This window comes from Lutra lutra, chromosome 8, assembly GCF_902655055.1.
Source record: "Lutra lutra chromosome 8, mLutLut1.2, whole genome shotgun sequence".
NCBI classification, from domain to species: Eukaryota; Metazoa; Chordata; class Mammalia; order Carnivora; family Mustelidae; genus Lutra; species Lutra lutra.
The window spans coordinates 55168572-55193048 of NC_062285.1; the positions used below are offsets into that span (position 1 = coordinate 55168572).

The window sequence follows — 24477 nt, forward strand, 5'->3', positions numbered from 1 at the left end:
CATGAAATACCATTTTATATCCAACAGATTAGCTCAATACCAAAGTTGGTGAGCAACCAAAACTCATATACTTTGTTGGGCATAAATATTGGAAAACAAATGGACATTATCTAGAAAAGTTCATATCCTACAACCTAGTAATTCTCTATATGCAGAAACTCTTGTCCGTGTATACAGAAATGTGCTGAGCAGTATTGTTTGTAATGGCAAAAAGCTGGAAACAAACCTAAATACTCATCAACAGGGGAATTAATCAACGAATTAGTGGATTATTACACAATAAAAATGAATAAACTACAGCTATCTTACATCAACATGGATGAATCTTAGGAAGAGAATATTGAATGAAAAGAGGAAGCAAAGGGAGTCTACAAATGATATCACATCTTTCTTAGCATGGTAAAAATAAAGAAAAAAGAGGGGAGTCAAAATAAATAATATATGCCAAAATTAGGAAGAAAAATCTTGAAATGATAAACACAAAATTCAGAGGCTACTATAAGAGAGAAGCATATAGGGCCCCTCGGTGGCATTGATAATGTATTTCTTTTTCTTTTTTTTTCTTTTTTTAAGCAAACTATTCCCAATATGGGGCTCAAACTCATAATCCCAAGATCGGAGTCACATGGTCTACCAACTGAGCCAGCCAAGCATCTCATGGAAAGCAAGGATTTTGTCTTATTTTGTCCACATCTGTGTTTCAGGTGCCTAGAACACTGCCTGGCACATAATAAGATAGCAATAATGATCTGTTGAGTAAATAATATGTTACTTGCATTCTTTCATGTGATTCAAATATTTCATACTTTAAAAAAATTTTTTTTAAGATTTTATTTATTTGAGAGAGTGAGCGAGAGAGATACACAAGCAGGGGCAGAGGGAGAGGAAGGGGAGGTGCAATCTCCCCAGCTAAGCAGGAGGCTAACTTGGGGCTTGATCCTAGGACCCTGGAATCATGACCTGAGCCGAAGGCAGGCGCTCAACCGACTGAGCCACCCAGGCGTCCCTATTTCATACTTTTTTAAAAGAAGAAAAAAATCTACTTTAATCACGGTGTCCCCTTGATCATTCTAGATGGAATTCATACTGCTTCCTCAATTCCTATTACCCAAATAACCTATTTAATCTTGCTGCATATTATAGCTATATATGCACTTGTCTTTCTTACTGATTATGAACTTATGAAGACAAGGGATTATGCTTTCCCCCTTTTTATTCCCATTCATGATATGAAGCACAATACCTTGCACATAGTAGATACTCAATAAATGTTGATTGATTACTGAAGTCACAGGAGACAAGGGCAAACCAGAAAGGATAAAGCTATGCTATTTATATTTAAAGCTGAAAAAGAACTTAATTAGTCATCTAGTGGCTTTTCTACACTTTGCAGCTAAGAAAATTGAAGTTTAGAGAAGTAAAGTGATTTTTTTCTTCTAAGTCATATAACTAATTATCAGTATTACAAACTATAATAGATTCAGGTCTCTAGTTTGTGTCCTTAGCTCTTCACATTATATCACAATGACTTTTTTTTTTTTTTAGACATTATGTGAGAGAGAGAAAGAGAGCATGAGTGGGGAGGAAGGGTAGAGACAGAGGGAGAAAAGCAGTCTCGCCACTCAGAAGGGACTTGATCCCAGGACCCTGGGATCATGACCTGAGCCAAAGGCAGATGCCCGACAAGTGAGCGACCCAGTCACCCCACATTATATCACAATGACTTTTATTTTCTGTGTTGTCTGTGTGTGTTCCTTGGCTTGGAAGCTACCAAAAGGCACGCACCAAATCTATGTTTACACAGATACTTAATCATAGTTTCTAGATAAGTGTGTAGGACCTATACAAATTTATCATACAAATTCAAAGGAATCTAGTTTCTTCTCCAGCAAAATTTGGCTGTCTTGCCACCAACTTTCCCACTGGTCCCTCCCTCAGAAGCCTGGATACTAACGATTCTTTCCCTCCCTCCATCTAGTGTTTTCTTCCTCCAGGAATACGCACGTTTACTGATGGCTCACAGTCTTGCTCTTCTGGGGAACTGATTTAGCAAGAGAAGTAGGAAATCCATCAGTGCCCATCAGCCCCAGGTGCTTGAAATTAACAATCGCAAATAGAGCTCAAGACTTCAGAACAGCCCTTGTTGAGGTCCCCGACTGGCTGAGTCAGAAGAACATTCGACTCTTGATCCTGGGGTCATGAGTTTGAGCCCCACATTAGATGTAGAGATTAGTTTAAAAAAAAAAAAAAAACACTTAAAAAAATAGTTCTTATTGGCAGTGCCTTCGCACTCCAACTTGTACACAAGTACCTATTTAACAGAAAGAAAGAATATCCTAGAAAGTTAACCCTGGAGAGAACCTTAAAAATCACCTACTTTTCTCCCTGATTTTTCCAAGTGAGGAAATTGGAGTTTTGAGATATGAAGTAACTTGCAAAGTTAATTCAGGTCATTAGTAGCAAGGCTGGGACTAGACTCCCAGTTTCCTGCTTCCAGGACAGCTGTTCTTTCTATGTCACGTCCTGGTGACATGTGCATCTAGCAAAACACGTCATAAAGTAGCCTCATCTTAAGCCATCAGGAGTGAAAAATAAATTATTCAAACCCTTCCTCTTCTCTCTGGCAATTTTTTTCCTTTGCGTTTCTCTGTGTCCTACTCTCTCTCTTTTTATCCTTCTAATGTTTCTGAGAATCCATCTCTCTGGGGTTTCAAACTGAATTGTAGCACGCCTGCATGATTCCTTTGATTTTTCTTTTCTAAGCTATTGTTTTCCGTCCAAAGACAAACATGCATAAGCCAATCAAGACTCTTCTTGACCTTTATGGAAAACAACACTCAATTTCTATATGAGAGGTGCTGGACCTCCCTCCTAGTCTATCCAGTCAATTAAAATGAGTCTCTGGCCCCCTTGAGAGCTGTTAACCAATCCTAAGAAAGAAAAGATCAATCTCATTTCTCCGTCACCACTGTGCAGGGAGGCTGCTAACCAGTGAGAATGTGCCACCAACAGTCATTAGAAAAACTGGCCAATCAGGCCAGCCTTGTTACATGGTCTGGTAGGAAAAGAAAGGGATTGATTGGAAAGGATAGTCTGGCTCCACACCCTTTCCTTCCGGGATCCTAGTTTTCCCTCGCTGATGTGGTGGAAGGGCCCTTTCCCAAACCGAGTTAAAAAGATCCCTAAGACCCTTTGCTAACTCTCTCTTTTGCTGTCTTCCAATTCACCCCTCTCTCACATACCTCAGCCAGTTTTTGCAGTCTCACTGTTCCCCTACGGATTTAATTTCTGACTTCAAGCCTGGCCACAATAGCCAGCCTCCCCCACTCTCAGTCCTCCCCCACAGATCTCTCTATCCACCGAGCTGTCAAAGAACCTGTTTTGCATGATTTATGAGGGTGAAAAAGTTCAGTATGTCATAGTTGAGTCTCAGGAGATACCACTGCTGGGATCTTCCAATCAAGTCTCCAGGAAGCAGTGCAGAATCCGAATTGCAATGCTTTCAGCTGTAATGATAATCACAACAATAACAATAACTGGTATTATTATTACTATCATTTATTGAACTCTCACTGAGTTCCAAGTACTTTGCTAAAAGCTTCACATATATTATCCCAATATTCGCTGTGGGGTAAGCACTATTATTACTCCAAATGTGCATAGCAAGAAATCGATTTAGAGGGGTTAAACAGCTTCCCCAAGGTCACAGCGATCTGGGAACCCAGGCTGGTGTGAATCCAGAGCCCAGCACCGAATGGGGGAGGGGGGTAAGGGAGAATTAAACGCCACAGGCTTTAAGAACTTCAGCTTCCTCAGGGGCCCCTTCTGCAATCTTCCTTTGGGATAGTTCGCGATATCCAAGAGGGGGTCTAAACTGTCACAACAAACAGCTACAACGGTTTGGCGGTGGCGCCTAAGAACTGCGGACTTTTTTTGCCTGGGAGGCCGCGAAGCCGAGAGCTGAAAGGAATTCGGGAGGGGGGGTGCGGGAGAGCGGGAGTGTCCGGAGCCCTTAGGGGATATCCTTGCCCGCCCGTCTTCCCTTTCCCCTCACAGCACCTTATACCGTGCCTGGCACCGCTTGGTACTTGGTAAATACCTGTTGATTGCCTCCCAACGATCCCAGCTCCTTTCTTCGCCTATTCCACCCCCCTCCCCATCTCGAGTCAACAACTGGAACTGAAGGGATATTTGGGAATTTCCGGGAAACCAGCGAGAATCCTCACCGAGCTGGAATCGTGGATTTAGGAAAGGCAGGAGGTCCCCCACCCTTCTCTCCTCACCCGCGTCTCCGATTTCTCCCCACTCCTTCCCCTCCCTTTCAGGAGCTCAGGGCCATAAAAATGCAGATGGAGGATCGGTGTGAAATAACGGGCCCATATAAATCCCTCTGCCGCCCGCCTGCAAGATGGATTGGCCGCATTGAAATTCCTCCGCGAGGATAATTAAACTCGGGGCCTCATCCGGGCAAAATTACATTCCTGTAATGGCGTCGCTCGGGGTCCCGGGAAATTGCTCCGTGGGCTTTCAGCGGCGGTTTTTATCGCCGGCCGGGGTGTGCCTGGCTGCGGCTCGCCTCTCCTCCGGGACCGTAAAGCTGCTGCCGTGATTTATCCTCCCCTTCTCCCAAATCCGATTAAATGGAGGAGCTCGGGGCCGGGGCGCCGCGGGGCCTGGGAGCCGGGAGGGGGCGGCGGGAAGGACGCGGCCAAGGAGGGGAGGACAAACGGCCCCTCAGAGGGTGGCGGATTTGGCTTTATTTACAGCCGCGGCTTTCTTTTTATTTTTTATTTTTTATGGGGGTTTGGTGAGCTTTCCCCGTCCTTCTCGAGCCGCGTTCAAGCACGATGCCTGGATGGCTGGCGTTTGGACATGAGGGGAAGTGGATAGGCCTTGTCGCCTTCCTTCCAAGGGAGCGGCTGGTCGCCTGTCTTGGGAGACAAAGAGGCCTAGAGGATGGGATGAGGGCCGGGAGCCCCCCACCCCTACTGCTTTCCATCTGGGAAAGAAAGAGCCAAAGGGCACGAGGGAGAAGCCGAAGGGCTTCCATGAGAACATCTCGCGGGAGGACGGCTTATCTCAACTCCCACAGATGGAGTCTGGGCAGAGGCAGGGGCATGCCTGCGGTGACCTCACAACCTCACTACAGGTCCCTGGTGCCCACTATTCCTTGACTGTCTCAGGACTCCGGAGAGAAGGCTTAGTGTCAGGGCGCTTGAGTCACCATCATCATTAGCCCCTATCTTCTGGTTTGGTGATGCTGGTTTCCTCATTCCTGGCTGATCACTAGAATAAGAAAGAGGGAGAGGGAAATAAAGGTGAGGCCACCACAGGCAGCTGGGGCATTTTGCTCACTATTCGCCCACTGAACGGGTTTCCAGTCCATAAGGTCAGGGTCCCTGGGCGACAGAAGGCAGGAGTGCCATGACTTTTAATTTTCCTTCTGCTACATTTTGGACACAGACCCCCCCCCATCTTGATGTATGTTATTTAACACTGAATTTCTGGTGTGTGGGGGTTTGGGGTTGGCAATGTGACTGCACATGCTGGGAAAGGGTACACGATCCCAAACGCTGAGCGGACCAAACCGCAGGCCACGTTACGGATCGGTTTACACTGGAGGGTCGTCCACGTTTCTGCACAGGGTCGGCTCTGCCTGCAGTTTCTCCTCTCAAACACCAGGTGGAGCAACTGGCCGAATGCCGCCACAAAGCTGGCAGGCGGCGCTGTGGCGCCTGGGTCGACCCTCAACGTTGCAATCACTCTATCCTTAGCAGAGCGTCTCGTTGGTCCGGGCCGCGCATGCGCTGAACCTTCCTTTTGCTCTTCCCGCCCCCCCTCGACACTCCCCCCGCCCTCTCTGTCTCCTCGGCCCTGGGAGCAGGTAAGGCTTTGGGCCCTCTCGCCCGCAATGCGCCGCGCACGCGCGCGGAACACCCTACCTTGCACGAGTCCTTTGAGGCCCTTACCTTGCATGCGCCCACCCTGGTCCTCACGCCCTCCTTTGTTCCTGGTATTCCCGCGCCTTAGGGCTGCCCCTTCCGCGTGCCGGTGACCTCCAACCGCGCGGGCCTGGCGCCATCTTGGATGTCTCGTGGGGGGGGGGGGGGGGGGAAGAGCGCTCTGGAGCTGGCGAAAGTCAAATCCCAGAACGCTCTTTTCACCTGTTCCACGCGGTTCCTGCAGAGGTTCTTTTCTCCCTCTTGTCTATTCAGAGTTGTCACAAACCCCGGACTCTCCCTTCCTGTCTCAGTTTTTTCTTCTTATCCTGACTCGTTGTCTCCTTATCGTGCAACCTCCAGACTTGGCTCCAGGACCTCAGCTGCCCAAGCAATGGAGATAGCTGATAGTCCTTTAAAAGTAATCGTGGACATGGTAGAACAAAGCCAAAACACCCTTCCATTCAGACCGTGGCCTAGGAGAGCTGTGGCAGAGAAGAGAAACCAGTTTCTTTGGAACCATTGGTTGTCTTGCAATACCGTTCTCTTCCTCCATCCAAGGGAAGTTGGAAAAAACGGAAGTGGTAGGCTAATAGCAAGGTTTTCTATTAAAGGGAGCAGGCCCGAAAGAGTCATGGGGGGCCCATTGGTGATCTTTTCCTGTCAGCTTTTCTGTCAAGGGTATACTGAGTCCCCAGACTCTGCTCTCATGGGGGAAAAGAAGGTTTAAGGAAAGGAGTGGTTAAGTCAACAGCCCCTCTAACTCTGTGACTGATCACGGAGGAATAAACCTGTGATGATTTAGGCCCTCTGATTCTGGATGATGCTGTTGTCTGGAGTGTTGTAGGCTAACAACTGCAGACTTGCCGCAGTTAGGTGACCAGTGGAGGCATCAGCACTTCATGCAGTCTCCCGTAATTGCCACCCTTTTGTTGTGGGTTTGTTACATGTCAGCACCACATTAAACTCTACATGTTACTTAATTTACGCCCCCCAACTATGTTCTGTATGATGATGTTGAGGTGTAATTGCCTTGGGGGGAAAACAGATAGTACTTATTTACTTATTTATTACATTTTAAACAAGCTCTACACCCAAGGTGGGGCTTGAACTCAAAATCCAGGATTTGCATGCCTTACTGACAGCCAGCCAGGTGCCTAGTGCTTTTTTTTTTTAATTAACATACAATGTATTATTAGTCCCAGGGGTACAGGTCTGTGAATCGCCACATTTACACACTTCACAGCACTCACCATAGCACATACCGTCCCCAGTGTCCATAACCCACCCACCCTCTCCCTGTCTCCCTCCCCCCAGCAACCCTCAGTTTGTTTTGTGAGATTAAGAGTCTCTTACGGTTTGTCTCCCTCCTGATCCCATCTTGTTTCATTTTTTCCTTCCCTATTCACCAAACCCCCCCATGTTGCCTCTCAAATTCTTCATATCAGGAAGATCATATGATAATTGTCTTTCTCTGATTGACTTATTTTGTTCAGCATAATACCCTCTAATTCCATTCACGTGGTTGCAAAAGGCAAGATTTCATTTCTTTTGATGGCTGCATAGTATTCCATTGTATATATACACATCTTCTTTATCTATTCATCTGTTAATGGACATCTAGATACTCTACAGAGTTTGGCTCTCTCTTTTTTTTTTTCTTTTAAAGATTTTATTTATTAGAGCATGGGTGGGGAGTGAGAGGAAGAGGAAAAGAATCTCAAGCAGACTCATCCCTGAGCTCAGAGCCTCTTGTGGGGCTCAGTCCCATGACCCTGAGATGGTGACTTGAACCCAAACCAAGAGTGGAGCACTCAACTGACTGATTCACCCAGCACCCCACCCCCACTTCTCCTTTCTTTTAAGCTTTAGGGAAATTTTGGCTTTTGACCAAATTTATAGTCTGCCGCAAAATTGGGTTAGAGTTATGTATGGGCAGTTGGAGACAGGACAAGAGTTGAAGCTACCGATTAATCTAAAAGTGACTGATTCTGGATTCAGAAGGGTAATGTGGAAAAATCTTGAGTACAACTCATTTAAGGAAGTGTTATTTAACAGGTTTAAGTAACCCCTGAGTATTTCAACCTGTAGCATATTAGGAAGCATTAACTTAAGTGTGAGAAAATGTCAAGTCCTGACTCTACCACTACCATCATTAGTGGGTTTTTTTTTTAATATTTTATTTATTTATTTGATAAAGATCACAAGTAGGCAGAGAGGCAGGCAGAGAGAGGGGGAAGAAGCAGGCTCCCTGCTGAGCAGAGAGCCCCATGCGGGGCTCGATCCCAGGACCCTGAGATCATGACCTGAGCTGAAGGCAGAGGCTTTAACCCACTGAGCCACCCAGGCGCCCCAACCATCATTAGTGGTTTTAAGACCATGCTGTCAGTGTACCTAACAATCACTTGAGAAGCTTGTTTGAAGTAATAGGACACTTGGGCCTTATACCCAGAGATCATAATCAGGACAGTCTAAAGTGGGACCTGAGTATGCAGAATTTTTTGAATATGCATTTATTTTATTTGGTTTTTTTTGAATATGCGTTTTTTGTTGTTGTTGTTTTATAAAACATTTTATTTATTTATTTGAGAGAGAGAGAGACAGTGAGAGAGAGCATGAGCGAGGAGGTCAGAGGGAGAAGCAGACTCCCCGTGGAGCTGGGAGCCCGATGCGGGACTCGATCCCGGGACTCCAGGATCATGACCTGAGCCGAAGGCAGTCGCCCAACCAACAGAGCCACCCAGGCGCCCTGAATATGCGTTTTTAATATATAGATCATCCCTACCCTCAAGTAACTAGTTCTTGTGGGCCTCTCGGAAATCTTTTTGTAGGTCTTTAACTCAACCACTCTTCTCTTAAATAACTTCATTTCTGCAAACTTAGGGCACCTATAGGGTGTCAGCATTGTTTTAGATCTTGAGCATACAAAATTGAATGCCACTTAGGGTGGTGGTGAAAATGAATACTTTAACAATCATGGCTAACTACGATAATGAGAGGATTCCTCACTGATCTGCCTCACTCTGTTAATTAATGTAGGAAATTGAAGTGTTTTGAGGAACCCAATAACTTCCAGGTAACTAGGTTCAGTAAAAAGATGATTGGCGATCCTTCCAGGGTCTTGGACTTCAACAAACAACTCTTAAGAGTCTTTAAAGGGCAGCTATTTCTATCCTGGACAATAAAATCTTTAGAAGAGTTCCTTTTGAATAGAGACTGAGGAAAACTTAGGCTGAGGACACAGGAACTTCTCTGAAGACACCAACTCACGAGCTGTGGAAATGAGTAACAGGTCTTAAATTTTAAGACCAAGTGGCTACTTGTCCAGACTAGTGGGAGTCACTTGATTATAAGGAAATCTTAGAAACTGTATGGAGGAAATCTTGACTTCAAGGTTTTGATTCCATCTCTGCTAATGACTTGAGGTCATTCACTCTGCTCTCTGGGCCATTTAAATTTCCCAGAGCACCTTTTCTGCTAATTAAGATCTCCTTTGATGAATAAGGACAACGTTTACAATTCTGCTTCTGTAATTTTCAGCTCTCCTGCCGCAGCCCCTCATTCCCTGAAAATGTACGCCTGTGCAAAGTTCGTCTCCACCCCGTTCTTGGTGAGTGCCTGCCTTTTCTGGGACAGTTAAGTAGGGGGGATCTTGTTTCTTCCTTGCCACACCTTGGTCTTCACAGTTGGGCTGGGGAAAGGTCCTTTGATATGTTAGCCTGACAACAGAGTGAATGCTTACCAGACACCCCCCATCTCAGATCCCTTGGAAGCCAGTTAAATCTTTTCATCCAACCATATTAGAAGATTGAAAATGAGAATCTAGGCTAAGATCGGGTTATTTCTATCCTAAAACTGTGTTCCTATAAACTGGAACCCAACCGGAAATAGCCTAACTTTGACCTCTGGGAGCTGAAATTTGAATGGCAAGTTAAATCACATGTAAATACACATTGGAAAAAATACGTGATTCAGAAGCAACAGAGTGGAAGAAATTGTGGATTATTTTTTTAAAAGATTTACTATTTATTTTAGAGGGGAAGAGAGAGAAAACAAGTGGGAAGGACAGAGGAAGAGGGAGAGAGAATCTCGACTCTCCACAGAGTGCGGAGCCTGATGCAGGGATCGATCTCACAACCCTGAGATGATGACTTGAGCTGAAAACAAAAGTTGGATGCTTAACTGGCTGTACCACCCAAGCGTCCCAGACGTTACAGATTATTAGATGGTGGAGGCAACCGGTTCATACATCCATAAGTGAAAAGGGGTGGCACTATTCATGGGTACCATTGATGGATGGAACACTGGGTGTACTAATTTGTGTACATAATCTCTTTTACTTCTCACATCACTCCTGAGTTACCGCCTTCCAGTTTGATAGATGAGAAGGCAGGTTTAAAAAGATTTACGTTACTTGTCCTAAGATCACAAGGCTGAAATAGAGCTTAGATTAGAATCTAGATCTCTCTGACTAAAACTGGCTGGTAACCACTAGGTTATCCGCTTTTTCCTGGGGATAGTCAGAAACGGCTATAAGAGGGGGTAAATTTTGAACACAATGGCAATACCTTGTGGTATGAAAGGAAGTAGGTTTCTTCCCTTAAAATAGAGGCGAAGCCTGGGAAGCAAGAGAACTCGAATGGTTCTTAGTTTGCTGAAAGTAAAAGAATGATCCAAGATTCTGATTTACGCTCAAGTGAATGAATGGGGCATCCACGTGACAACTTGGGGGTTCCGAAACTTCTCCACAACTTCCTTGACTCTCTTGCCTATGTGTTGTTCCCCTTAGGTCAGGAGCACCTCTCAGCTGTTGAGCCGATCACTGTCTGCAGTGGTGCTAAAACCACCCAAGACACTGACAGATGAGGCACCTTATAAGGTCAGAGTGGGCCTGTGGTTTTCGGGGTGAAGGGTGAAAAGGGCTATCTGGCAGCGCCAGTAGGGGGAGTGCTGAGGACAATCATCACAGACAAAGTTGGTGAAGGAATGGGGCCACTGGCTTTAGGTGAAGGTGGAGGACAGTTGATACCACATACATTAGTGTTCCAGCTTTTGCTGCTGGCAGCACATGCTCATGTGTGTTGCTGCTAACTACCATTACCTGACCTAATTTACTGACTTCAGCTGGTGGCATTTGGGCCCGATGATTTCAGGGCACCAAGAACAGGCTGCAGCTTAAGTCTTACCCTTCTAGACCATACCTGAATCTTAAAGGTATTTGATGTCCACCTCTTGCATCAAAAAGTTCTGCTTGGCAACATTATAGGGGATTTTCCAGGGAATAAAAAGTCATAGAATGTCATAGCGTAAAGGGTTTAAATGGTACAAAGTTACCAAAGCAAAAAAGGGGATTTCTTAAAATCTTTATCTTTTACTGGCATCTTCACAGGGCCTCAGCATCTTGTCAGCCCCACGTCCCCTGACCTCACTTATTCCTAGCCGAAGCCTCCAAACCAGTGCCATTTCAAGGGACATCGATACAGCAGCCAAGTTCATTGGGGCTGGGGCTGCCACAGTAGGGGTGGCTGGCTCTGGGGCTGGAATTGGGACTGTGTTTGGGAGCCTCATCATTGGTTATGCCAGGTAAGATGGGCCCTCCATTGGCTCTCATATGTTTCCAGTGGTCTGGGCAGAAATACCTGGGGATCTTGAGGCATACCGTCCCATATAGTAGCCACGTGTGGTTATTTGAATTTAAATTTTTAGTAACTAGGGATTCCTGGTTGGCTTAGTTGATAGGGCTTGTGGCTCTTGGTGTCACGAATTCGAGCCCCATGTTGGATTTAGAGATTATTTAAAATAAATATTTAAGTAACTAACAGTACATAAAGTTTAAATTTTGTGTATTTATAATGTGGCTAGGTAGCCACATGTGTCCAGTGGCTACCATATCGGAAAATTCCATTCAAAAGCTTTGGTTTAGAGCAGAAGTCAGCAAACCAAAGGGGGAGGGCCATACCTGGGCTACCCCTTGGTCTTTGTATAGCTGCGCTAAAAATGGATCTTAATCCTTAAAGTGTCATGAAAAAAGTGGGGCAACAGAAACCATATGTGACCCACAACAGCTACAATATTTGCTGTCTGGCTCTTTACAGAGAAAGTTTGCTACCACTGGTCTAGCGCCTCAAGTCAGCATGGTGGCTTGGTTGCTGCTTTTCCCCTATCCCTGGGAGTTCCCTCCCACCCCATCACTCCTGGGAAAACTGCCTTTGCAGTCAGCCCCACAGCTTTCTGACACTGGGGATTATTTGGTCTCCACCAACTCTGGGAAACTCACGTTAAAACTAAATTGATCCTCTAGAGACCTGCAAGTTCTCTTAATGCCTTTGAGGAAATAGGTTTGTTTTTTAGGATTTACATGAAATAAGCCTGACTGCTTCTGTGTTCACAATTCTGTTGGAAGTTGGTGTTACTTTACCTCATTCATCAAGGCTTCCAGAGGGGACCGAGTAAGGGAAATAGAAATTATATATTGACTTCCAAAATTGGGAGTTTTTTATCCCATTTTGTTTCTAAACCCCACAGACCATTTGTAGCTTCTTAAAGCCCCAGATCTTTGGCTACTTTGGAATGAAAGAAAGTAGTTTGTCCCCCTGGCTCCCTTGTCCTCTAGAATGGGGTTTTTCTAGTTGGGTTCCATAAAGCCCTAGGGTTTTGAAGTATGCCCAGAGACCGTCTTAAAGAATGAAGGGGAGACCAGTCAAGCCTTTAGAATCCCCGACTTTTTTACCATTGTGATTTGGTTTTTACACATTTTGTATTTTGGGGTTCTGCTACTTCCAATTTCAAAACACAGACTCTGTCACTGTGGATACCTCTTCCATTCTGGTTGGGCCCTAGGTAGTTAAATGTCCAGGCCCGGAGGTCTTAAGTTATGCTATGGGTGATCCACTGGAGGAGGAGGTAATGGGTCTTGTTACAGAATTTTGGATTGTCCGCTGCCGTCATTCAGTCTCTGTAGAGTCCTTGATATATCAGGCAAGAATTGGGGCATGATGGCGTCACCCCGAGACACGCATTGCCTAAGATGAGCTTGAGAAGATGAGTTTTCCCTGAGCCCACCTTTGGTGTTTGTCTTTTTCTTTGTGTGGACTAGAAATTCAGTCTTTTCTCCTCCCCTTCTCCCAGGAATCCCTCTCTGAAGCAACAGCTCTTCTCCTACGCCATTCTGGGCTTTGCCCTCTCGGAGGCCATGGGGCTCTTTTGCCTGATGGTGGCCTTTCTCATCCTCTTCGCCATGTGAAGGAGCCGTCTCCACCTCCCATAGGTCTTTCTCCCGTGTCTCGTCTGCCCTGTATAATCCTTTTCCTATACCTCCCCAGGCAGCCTGGGGAAAGTGGTTGGCTCAGGGTTTGACAGAGGGAAGACAAATAAATACTGTATTAATAAGAGCTTTCATGTGTCTCCTGTGTATATTTGTTCTCCACGGTTGGCTGAGTGCCTTGGTGAAAGTATAAGGCCTGGTGGGTGGTGACAGTTCTAAACTCAGCATGAGTCTGGGGTCACTTGTTCTTCATGCTCTGTGTCAGGAAAGCTTTATTCAAATTAGCAGTCGTTTTTAATAATTTTCACCTGGGATGGCCTGTTACCTTGGAGGATTGAGTCCATAGAAACGAACAGGACTGGCTTAAAATTTTGATGAATGGCTATTTTCCCTGCTACTCTCCTGGCTCAGGCCTTCATTGCCGCCCACTTAGCCTACTGCAATAACCTTTTAACAGGCCTTGCCTCCAGTCTCTTCCCTCTAGCATTTACTTCTATCTACCACTACCAGATTAATCCTTAAGTATGAGATAAGTTTTGTCATTTACCAATTCAAACACAGTCTGACCTCAGCTTTCTCAGATTTTATCTTTTATTGTTCCCATACACTCTACCCAAAGTGGTATTGTCATTTTTCAAATACTTTCCCTCTTTCCTGTCCTTATCTTCAGGCCTTGCCCTTTGGCCATCTCTGCTTTCTTTTTCTGAATCTTTGCACACTTTCCTTTTTTGCAAACTCCCTCTTATCTTTAAAGACTGAGTTAGGGGCGCCTGGGTGGCTGAGTCCGTTAAACAGCTGCCTTCAGCTCAGGTCATGATCTCAGGGTCCTGGGATTGAGCCCCACGTCAAGCTTCTTGCCCAGCAGGGAGTCTGCTTCTCCTTCTGCCCTTACCCCTGCTCATGCTCTCACTGTCTCACTCTCTCTCTCAAATAAATATTTTCTAAAAAAAGTTTAAGTGCTACCTCTTCATTACGAAGCTTTCATCTGTTTTCCATCTACCATCAGCCAAATGAGCATTAACCAAAATAAAGGACTATAGAGTATGTTGTATCCTTTATAATGCTTATGGTCTATGATAAACTGTGGATTTGTATGCACATACATGTTTTTTATCTTCCAAGTTAGACTCAGTTTCTTGAAGGGACTATGTCATGTTCATTTTTGTATCTCTAGAAGTATCTAAATGATGCATCTCAGCAATATCTTTGTCAGTCTTTTTATTTAATTATCTAAACCACCCACCTTCACAAATGAGGAAACCAAGAGTTTGAAAAGTCAGAAGATTTCCTCAGAAACACTGACTAGTCGAGCTGGAGCTAGAGTAAGGATCATGTTTTGTAGCCAGGGTGTAAGAATACCATACTGCTGGGCGCTTGGTTGGCTCAGTGGGTTGGGGCCTCTGCCTTTGGCTCAGGTCATGATCCCAGGACCCTGGGATCGAGCCCCGAATCGGGCTCTCTACTTGGCGGGGAGCCTGCTTCCTCCTCTCTCTCTGCCTGCCTCTCTGCCTACTTGTGATCTCTGTCTGTCCGATAAAAAAATTAAATCTTTAAAAAAAAAGAACACCATACTGCTGGTCTTGTGGGACTCTCCCCAAGCCATGTTGCCAGTGACTTATCCCAAGCAAGAGGAAAGGGTAGAATAAGCAAAGATAAACCTTTTCCCTTAAAAATTCCTGAAGAGGGACTTTGGACAGTGGGGTTAATATAAAAGTGAAGAATAGATTTTCTAATGGCTAGATACACTTAAAATAAGCCTTATCCTACACATGCTTGAAGTAACTGGGTTAAAGTCCTCACCTGATAATGTGAATGACCACAACACAAAAGTTTTTCTTTTGATTTAATTGACTATAAAGTTAAAGCCCAGTGCAGACGTAACTCCAGAGTAAACTGATCCTCAGGAAGCAGGTCACCCAAAATCGTTCACCCCTGTCCTTGTGCTATTGTGACCAAGGGTTGAGAGGGATCCTATCCACAGCTTGCTTCCAGATTGCTATATTACCCCCAACTAAGTGTATTCTGGGCCATAGGGCTCCAAGTGGAGCTTTCACTAGAATAGCTCCTCCAGCTCAGAGTGGGTGGAAGGTATGTACATATTTTGAGAGAGGGAACAGACTCTATTCCTCGACTATGGTCTCTTAGATTTGTATCTCTGGTAGGGCCTCTGCTGCCCATCCCCTTTCCGAGTCATCAGGTTTCTGTTTTTTTTCTCTTCTTGGCCCTTTCTTTGGGATTGATTCTAGCTAACCCCTTATCAACTTAGGTGCTTAGGGAGAGCACAGCTTAGTGGCCCACGTGTTTTTGTTCTCTCTGAGGTAAATGATGAGCTGGTGCTGCAAGGAGCTTGGGAGCAACTTTGAGAGGAGTCCAGGCAACCTCTTCATTTCAAGCCCCAGGAGATAGTTACTGGCAACCCAGGTTGCTAACAACTTGGGAAGAGGAGTGCTATGTTTTAGTAGAGGGTCCAAGAGCAAATTTTCTGAAGAGCTTTCCAACTTTGATAATACGTAATGAAAGCTTTCTACTGTCCTTTGTAGTTTTAGAAAGAGACCATGTTTGAAGTCAGATTTTTTTTTTTTTTTTTTTTAAGTTGAGCTGATCTCAATGCTACATTAGTTTCAGATGTATCAGGAGATGTTCTAATCTCTCTTCCACCACTGGCCACTGTGATATTGGGCAGATCACTGACCAGTAACTTTCTAGGCCCTCTGTTTGTCCCCATCTACTAAATAGGAATAATAATGTTCATCCCAGGAATTAATGTGCATATATACAGAGGCCCGTTGAGTATTTGGAAAGGATGGTGCCATCAAAGTTCAATATATTGATTATAATTTGCTTTCTCATTCACAGAGCTCACAGCATATTATAGCCATTTTGTAGATGGCTTCTCCCTTTTTTATGATTGGTATGGAAAAGGGAACTGACCATCCAAAATTTATAAATTCTAGCCATAAAACACGTGAGAGAGAACCCAAGGATGCTGAAGGCAGCGAGGCTTGCTTCCCTCCACTCCTGTTTTTTCAAAAGTTCGTTGTGTTTCTTCAGAACCAGGGGAGGAGTGCCATTCTAATTAGAGGAAAATGATGTCCTTTGGAAATAATCTAAATATTAAACAGCAGTAATGAGTAACCCTGTTCCAGGCTCCCCTTCAGGATGGATCTATTAGTTTGAGGCTTTCTCAGGTCATCCAGATGAGAAATATGTTTAGGAACAACACTGGTGATTTAGCTTAAGTTGGTGTCCTGGCTCTTAGAGGTTGCTCTGTGTCTTTACATCCTTTCAAGAGAAATGAGATGAAGGAATATTCAAGTCAAATTCTGAAATAGAAAAGGGAAGAGGATAGCATCACATTGGTAAGTAGAGGATATTGTCCTCATCCTCTAAGTTGTGAGCAATGAAACTGTCTTTATTGAGTCGTATCTAAAATTATCATGCATTTTCCAACATGTATTCTTAGGACACACTCTTGGACAGCTTGGTGTTCTCACTGTTTGATGAGGAAAACTTAAAACACAAGAAGATTTTTTAGTCCCCAGGCATTCCTTAAAATGTTTTTAGTTTTGAAACATTCATCTCAAGGCAGTGTGAGTGTTAGTAAGTACATTGTGATCAAACTAGCTACCGTAGAAATGGCAGAAGACATGATGGATAGAATACCAGGATGAGGTCAGGCCTCTCATCTCAAATGCTTGGCTTCTCTTACTGTAATAAGTGTAAATGGTTACTTAGAGATAGTTTGTTCCCGGTTCCTTCCTCCCCTTACCCCATAAGAGATCCTTTCATCTTTTAAATAAGTGTGGTAGTAGGCAGAATTTTTTAAATGACTCCCCTAAATGTGTCCTACTCTAATCCCCAGAACCTATGGATTTGATGGGATATGATGGGTGTGATTTTGTTATATTACATGGCACAGTTGACAAGATAGGGAGATTATCTGTGGGGACCCGATCTAATCCCATGAGCCCTTAAAAGCAAAGAGCTTTCTCAGGGTGGTGACAGAAAGATAAATGAGAGATTTGAAAGAAGGATTCAGTGTTCCATTGCTGGCTTTGGAGATGTAGGGGACCAGATACAAGGACTGGAAAGTGGCCTCTGAGAGCCAAAATTGACCCCCTAAACAGCAACCAGCAAGGAAATGAGGACCTAAGTCCCGCAACTGCAAGGAACTGAATTCTCCCAATGGCCTGAATGAGCTTGGAAGTGAATTCTTCCTCAGAACCTCTAAATAAAATTCTAGCCCGCAGGGCGCCTGGGTGGTTCAGTCAGTTAAGCATCCGACCCTTGATACCAGCTCAGGTCTCGATCTCCGGGTCATGAGTTCAAGCTCTACATTGGGCTCCGTGCTGAATGTGGAGCCTACATAAGGGGGAAAAAAAAGATTCTAGTCCAGTCAACACCTGCCTTGACTTTGGCTTTGTGAGATCCTAAGCAGAGAACACAAGTTTCCTGGATTTATGATACAGAATAGAAGGTGATAAATGGGTGTTGTTTTAAACCACTAAGTTTGTAATAATTTATTATGTAGTGTAGAAAGTTTATACAATGTTTCAATCTGCAAAAGAAGTAACATTTCATCTGACCCTTAATGCTGAAAAGGAACTCTAGAAGTTGACTTATCTGGCCCTCTGCCTCTTAACTTCATTGAATCTAATGTAGCTCAGGGAAGGCTAAAGAAGGAAAGACCTTTAAACAAAAATTATATGGCATAATATTTTACTATAGCTATTTAATTTGTACGAAGTAGATATATTTTCTTGTTTTAACAGATGAAAAAAACTAAGCCTCAGATTCAAGAGTGATGCCTTGTCCTTAAGGTTATCTAGGTAGGAAGTGATAAAACCAAATAGAAACCCACAACCAAAGTTGCTTGCATTCTATCACATCACAAGGTATAGGGACCACAGTATCATTGGTGGAGAGGTAAAACAAATGTAGATAGTTCTTCAGACTTCTCAGTGAAGGTGATTGATCTGTTTTTCTTACAGTTAACATCCCTGTTGTTAACTTGCTGATAGGTAACATTTTTGCCTCCCCCCTGGGTTCATTTTACCCCACTGCCTATTTCCTGGGTTTCTGGGCAGGCTCAGTTTAGTTGGCTCAGCTCTGCCTTCAAGATGGGTATTTTTAACCACTGTGGATTAGAGCCTTCCAGGAATTATGTAGCTGCTTTTACAGAAACCAGCCTGCAGATCTTGTGGGGCAGGAAGGGTTATGTATATGTAGGTGTAGAATCCAAGACCAGACAGACTTGCATCCCCTTTGTACCTGGAAGGCCTTTCCATTCACATCACCCAGCAGTTGGAGTGGGGACTTTCAAGTTTCCAAAACATAACTGCAAAGGATAACAAACAGCTAGCTTATAACTCCCTTAGCAACAGGAGAATAGTCAGTGGGGATTTAGCTCAGGAAAATTTGTGCAGTGCAAAAGACCATAAAATTTTCAGAAAGCAGCTTGGCCCTATAGAGTTGACCAGACTGAAAGTCCCAGAATCCTGGGTTCAAGTCGCTTTAGGTAAACTTCTTATGCTTCAAGTTTCTTCCCTTGTGTGAAATGAGCACATTTCCTTGAGATGTGCTTCCTGGAGATGTCATAGAAATAAGTGGAATTAAATTTTGAAACTTCTTTTTTTTTTTTTTTTTAAAGATTTTCCCTATCTATCTATCAGAGAGAGAGAGGGAGAGAGCGCGAGCACAGGCAGACAGAATGGCAGGCAGAGGGAGAAGCAGGCTCCCTGACGAGCAAGGAGCTCGATGTGGGACTCGATCCCAGGACGCTGGGATCATGACCTGAGCCGAAGACAGCTGCTTAACCAACTGAGCCACCCAGGCATCCCTTTTGAAACTTCTTTTTAGAACACAAGATCTTGTAAATTGTCTCTATCTCTGCTCTTTCTTGGTTACTAATTTACCAGGAGTAACTTAACACTAGGATTCTCTGCCAGTACTAAAATTAGACTCCACCACTCTGGGGCTTCCTTTCCTCCTCCTTGCTTTGTTTTAGGGTTTAAGGAAAACATGTACCGCTAGAATTAGCAAACTAAAAAACCCATTAGATTACCCATTAGAAAAACTATTTTCATCCTGCCCACATTATCTCCTTTTAAAGAAGGAATCAAATCTACCCTGGATTTTGATTATTCAATTCAGTTGTGCAGATGGATTAGGAAAGCCTAGTAACCCCATGGGAATAGAGAGGGAGGAATAAACAGAATTGGAATGGAGACAAGCTTGTCTCCTGGTCTCTCTAGCCAGCAGCCTGTCTTTCCCAGCCAGATAGGCTTTCTGCCATTAAAACTTTGAGGTTCTCTGGTCACATCACAAAAGGGCCTAGAGTTACTGCTCTGTGTGCTGACATCCTTTCTGAGAGTGGGAGTTTCAGGTATTGGGCACTTTTCCTGACCAGGGATCTGGGGAAAAGAAACAGGCAAGGAGGGAGTCAATCTTTTCCAGCTGCAACCTAGAGAGAGAAAAGGAACAAATTCTTCACCAGGGAAGATTGTGTAAACAGTGCCTTTGGCTGGAGCCATAGAGTTGGGGAAGCAAAGAAAGGGATCTTTGTTCTCCCCTACCCCAGCCAGAGCACAATCGTAGAGCTGGGATTGTTTGCTTTGGCAAGGGACTCCCTGCTTGAAAGGACTAGGCGTTCCAGAGACTGATGAGGCCTCCGTTGGGTTTCCCTTATGGAGCTGGGGAGAGGACAATCCACAGCCTACATTTTTTTACCCAAGGAAGTGAGCTGGGAAGCCTGGAGGCCTAAGCTATCTGGCCCATTCTTCTCTAGCTTTGTTCACCTCTTTCCCTTTCCAACTTGACCCCACCACAGGATGTTAGTTAGCCTCAATCTTCCTGCCTTTGAGGATACTTGTGGTCCTTGTAATAGTGTTCTATCCCAATAGAAAGCAAGACAATCCCAGGGCTCCATTCAAAAGAATCCCAACAGGAAAAAGGGATTCTGAGATCATCTTATTCACCCTGTTACTTTCTGGTTATATTGCACATGACCCTGATGTTGTAGGCAATCTTTCCAAAAATCTCCAGAAATGTCCCATTTTCTTTGGGTAGCATTAGTGTCTCACAAATGTAAAATAATATTTATGTATTGCATGCTCATGCCAGGTGTTTTACAAGTGCCATTTAATTTAATTCTTGTGACCACCCTATTAGGTAGATATAGTTACCCCCATTTTACGGATGAGGAGACTAGGGGTTAGCAAAATAGAATAATTTGTCCATGTTAGTTTGCTAGGGCTAGCAGAATGAAGTACAACAAACTGAGTGGCTTAACAGAAATTTAGTATCTCACTGAAGGCTGTGAAGCAGAATCTGTTACATGTCTCTCCCTTAGTTTCCAGTGGTTTGTTGGTAATCTTTGGCATTCCTGGATCTGGAGATCTGTGCCTTCATGTTCAAATGGCATCATCCTTGTATACATGTCTGTGACCAAGTGTTCCCTTTTTATAAGGATACTGATTATTGGATTAGGTGCCTGTCCTACTCCAGTATGACCTTATCTTAATTACATCTGCAATGTCTCTATTTACAAACAAGATCATATCTGAGGTAGTGGGGGGTTAGGACTTCAACATATGAGTTGGAGGTGTTTGGGGTGGGGGAGGAGACACAACTCAACTTGTAGTAGATGGTAATTTGCTATGCAGGATTTGAATTTGGGTCCATCTGACTCTAAAGCCATTTACATTTTTCCTTTTTTTTTTCCTTTTCCTCTTTCTTTCTTTCTTTCAGATTTATTCATTCAGGGGTGCCTAGGTGGCTCAGTCAGTTGAGTGTCTGTCTTCAACTCAGGTCATAATCTCAGGGTCCTGGGATCAAGCCCCGCATCCAGCTCCACACTCAGCGGGGAGTCCGCTTCTCCTTCTCCCATTGCCCCTCCCCCATTCCTTCTCTCTCTCTCCCTCTCTCTCTCAAATAAATAAATAAATAAAATCTTTTTTTTTTTATTTTAATTTTTATTTTTTTTTTAAGATTTTATTTATTTATTTGACAGAGAGAAATCACAAGTAGGCAGAGAGGCAGGCAGAGAGAGAGGAAGGGAAGCAGGCTCCCTGCCGAGCAGAGAGCCCGAAGCGGGACTCGATCCCAGGACCCTGAGATCATGACCTGAGCCGAAGGCAGCGGCTTAACCCACTGAGCCACCCAGGTGCCCCTTTTTTTTTTTTTTTAAAGATTATTCATTCATTTGAGAGAGAGCATATGCAAGCAACTCCAGGGAGCAGGAAGAGGGGCAGAGGGAGAGAGAATCTCAGGCAGACTGTCTTCTGAGTGCAGAGCGGAATGCAGGGCTCAGTCTCATGACCCTGAGATCATGATGCAAACAGAAGCCAAGAGTCCCAACGCTCAACTAATTGAGCCACCCAGGTGCCCCATATTTTCTTCCTACCATCTTCTGCTGCCTCTTTAAAATCAGGAGGTTAATTCAAAATGTCTCCCATCTTCAATCCAAATTCTGCTGCCAATTATCCTTCTAAAAAGTGAATTTGGGAGAGCCTGGATGGTTCAGTGGATTAAGCCTCTGCCTTCAGCTCAGGTCATGGTCTCAGGGGCCTAGGTTCAAGCCCTGCATCAGGCCCTCTGCTCAGCAGGGAGTCTGCTTCCCCCTGCCTCTCTGCCTACTTGTGATCTCTCTCTCTGTGTCAAATAAATAAAACTAAAATAATTTTAGGGCGCCTGGGTGGCTCCGTGGGTTGAGCCGCTGCCTTCGGCTCAGGTCATGATCTCAGGGTCCTGGGATCGAGTCCCGCATCGGGTTCTCTGCTCGGCAGAGACCCTGCTTCCCTCTCTCTCTCTCTGCCTGCCTCTCCATCTACTTGTGATCTCTCTCTGTCAAATAAATAAATAAAATCTTAAAAAAAAAAAACTAAAATAATTTTAAAAAATAAAAATTAAAACATGAATTTGATCAGTCACTCTGCTACTTAAAATCTTTGAATGGCTTCCAGTGGCTAACTATATAAAGTCCAGATATTTTATGGTGATAAAAAGGGTCTTTCTTCCATGCCTTTCTTTTCAGGCTACTTTCTCCTCACTCTCTCCTCGCATACAATCACCATAAATTCCAGCCATACTGACCTGTTTACAGTTTTCAGCAAACACATTATGCTTCTACACTCCTTCAAGACTTGCTTTCAGGGGCGCCTGGGTGGCTCAGTGGGTTAAAGGCTCTGCCTTCTGCTTAGGTCATGATCCCAGGGTCCTGGGATTGAGCCCCATATCGGGCTCTCTGCTCAGCAGGGAACCTGCTTTCCCCTCTTTCTCTGCCTGCCTCTCTGCCTACTTGTGATCTTTATCAAATAAATAAATAAAACTTTAAAAAAAAAAAGACTTGCTTTCATCCATCACTTCTCACAATATATTCCTTTTATAGTTATTCTCATTTCAACTATTCAAACCAAAAGGCCCTAGGCTCATCCTGATTCCTCTACTTCCTTTTCTCTATACATCCATCTCCACTGGCACCACCTAGTCTGGGCCTCCATCATCTCTCACATACACTACTGCAATAGCCTCCTAACTGGTCTCTCTGCCTCCATTCTTTTCTTCTTTCAGGATTTTATTTATTTTTTAGAGAGAGAGAGCAAACAGCAGAGGGAGAGGGTGAAGCAGACTCCCCACTAAGCAGGGAGCCCATGTGGGACTCGATCCCAGCACCCTGGGATCATGACCTGAGCTGAAGGCAGCTGCTTAACCAACTGAGCCACCCAGTCGCCCCTTTCTGCCTCCATTCTTGACCACTCCATAGTCATTGATTAAAGTGAAATTGTGATTGTTATTCTGAATAAAACGGCTAATAGCTTACCATTGAAGTTGGAATCAAATCCGAAGTTCTCACACACCTCTAAGTCTACAAGATCTGGTCCCTACCTACCCCTACCTCTGCCAATATCACCTCAGATTACTCCCCCATCTCTCAGTATATTAGCTATCTATAATTGTTTAACAAATTACCCCAGACTTAGTGACTTAAAACAACAAATATTTATTACCTCACGGTTTCTTTGGGTCAGAGATTCAGGACTGGCTTAGCTAGTTGATTTTGCCTTAGGACTTCTCATGAAGTTGCAGGCAAGATGCTGCCAGGGCAACAGCCCCAGTTAATTCAAGGATTGGGACTCAAAGATCAGATTTCAAGATGTCTCATTCACATGTTGGCAAGAAGTTTCAGTTCCTTATCTTGTGGTCCTCTCCATAAGGGTGGTGAGTGTCCTCATAATACCTGGCTTCCTCTGGAGTGAGTGATTCAAAAGAGAACAAGGAGAAAGCTGCAGTGCCTTTTATGGCCTATAATTCAGGTTCATAATAGAATAATTTACATACAGTAAAATTCCCTTTACAAAAAAAAGATTCAGGGGCGCCTGGGTGGCTCAGTGGGTTAAACCTCTGCCTTCGGCTCGGGTCATGATCCCGGGGTCCTGGGATGGAGCCTCGCATAGGGGCCTCTCTGCTCGGCGGGGAGCCTGCTCCCCCTCTCTCTCTGCCTGCCTCTCTGCCTGCTTGTGATCTCTGTCTGTCGGAGAAGTGGTGAAATCTTAAAAAAAAAAAAAAAAAAAAAGATTTCATTATTTAGAGAGAATGTGCATGTGAATCCAGGGGAGGGGCAGAAGGAGAGGGAGAGAGCAGACTCTGAGCTGAAGGCAGAGCCCTCATGGGGCTCAACCTCACAACCCTGAGATCATGACCTGAGCCAAAACCAAGAGTTGGGTGCTTAACGGACTCAGCCACTCAAGTGGCCCCAAATTCACCATTTTTAAATGTACGATATATCAAGTTTTGGCCAATGTGTAAAGTAATGTAACCATCACAGTTGGGATATAGGATATTTCTGCCATTCCAAAAGTTCTCCTGTGCCTCTTCGTAGTCAGTCCCCGCCCCACAACCATTACCATAGCCCCTAGCAACCACTCATTTGATTCCCATCTCTAAGATTTGTCTTTTCCAAATTGTTATGAAATGGTATGATACAGTATGTAGGGTTTTGTGTCTGGCTTCTTTCACTTCCTGTAACGCTTTTGAGATTCTTCTGTGTGTCACGTGTATTAATTTTATTGCTGAAGAGTATTTCATTGTATAGGTGTGCTATAATTTGTGTATCAGTTCACTGGTTGATAAGATATTTAGGTATTTCCCAGTTTGGAGATTTTAGAATAAATCTGCCAGAAGCATTCATTGTACAGGTCTTTGTGTGGGCAGATATCTCTAGGGGAAATACCAGAAGTGGGATTTCTGGGTTATGTGGTAAATATATGTGCAGCT

The 24477-nt window shown here is 44.3% G+C and overlaps 1 protein-coding gene and 1 long non-coding RNA gene across 3 annotated transcripts; one reads left to right on the forward strand and one right to left on the reverse strand.

The window, feature by feature from the left end:
* Positions 1-1037: 1037 nt before the first annotated feature.
* LOC125106033 (uncharacterized) lies at positions 1038-6465 on the reverse strand. Its single transcript, XR_007129210.1, has 3 exons — positions 5970-6465; positions 4227-5286; positions 1038-3506 (listed from the first exon to the last, which is right to left on the reverse strand). It is a non-coding gene; the product is annotated as an uncharacterized LOC125106033 (long non-coding RNA).
* ATP5MC2 (ATP synthase membrane subunit c locus 2) lies at positions 5799-13330 on the forward strand. Of its 2 annotated transcripts, XM_047739501.1 has the most exons (5): positions 5799-5884; positions 9480-9549; positions 10729-10818; positions 11329-11522; positions 13068-13330. In XM_047739501.1, exons 2-5 carry the CDS (start codon positions 9511-9513, stop codon positions 13180-13182), a joined length of 438 nt encoding a protein of 145 aa, XP_047595457.1. In that variant the 5' UTR covers positions 5799-5884; positions 9480-9510; the 3' UTR covers positions 13183-13330. The 2 variants fall into 2 exon arrangements, with proteins under 2 accessions (XP_047595457.1, XP_047595456.1); XM_047739500.1 differs by lacking the exon at positions 5799-5884 and having other exon boundaries at positions 9421-9549.
* The last annotated feature ends 11147 nt before the right edge of the window (positions 13331-24477 follow it).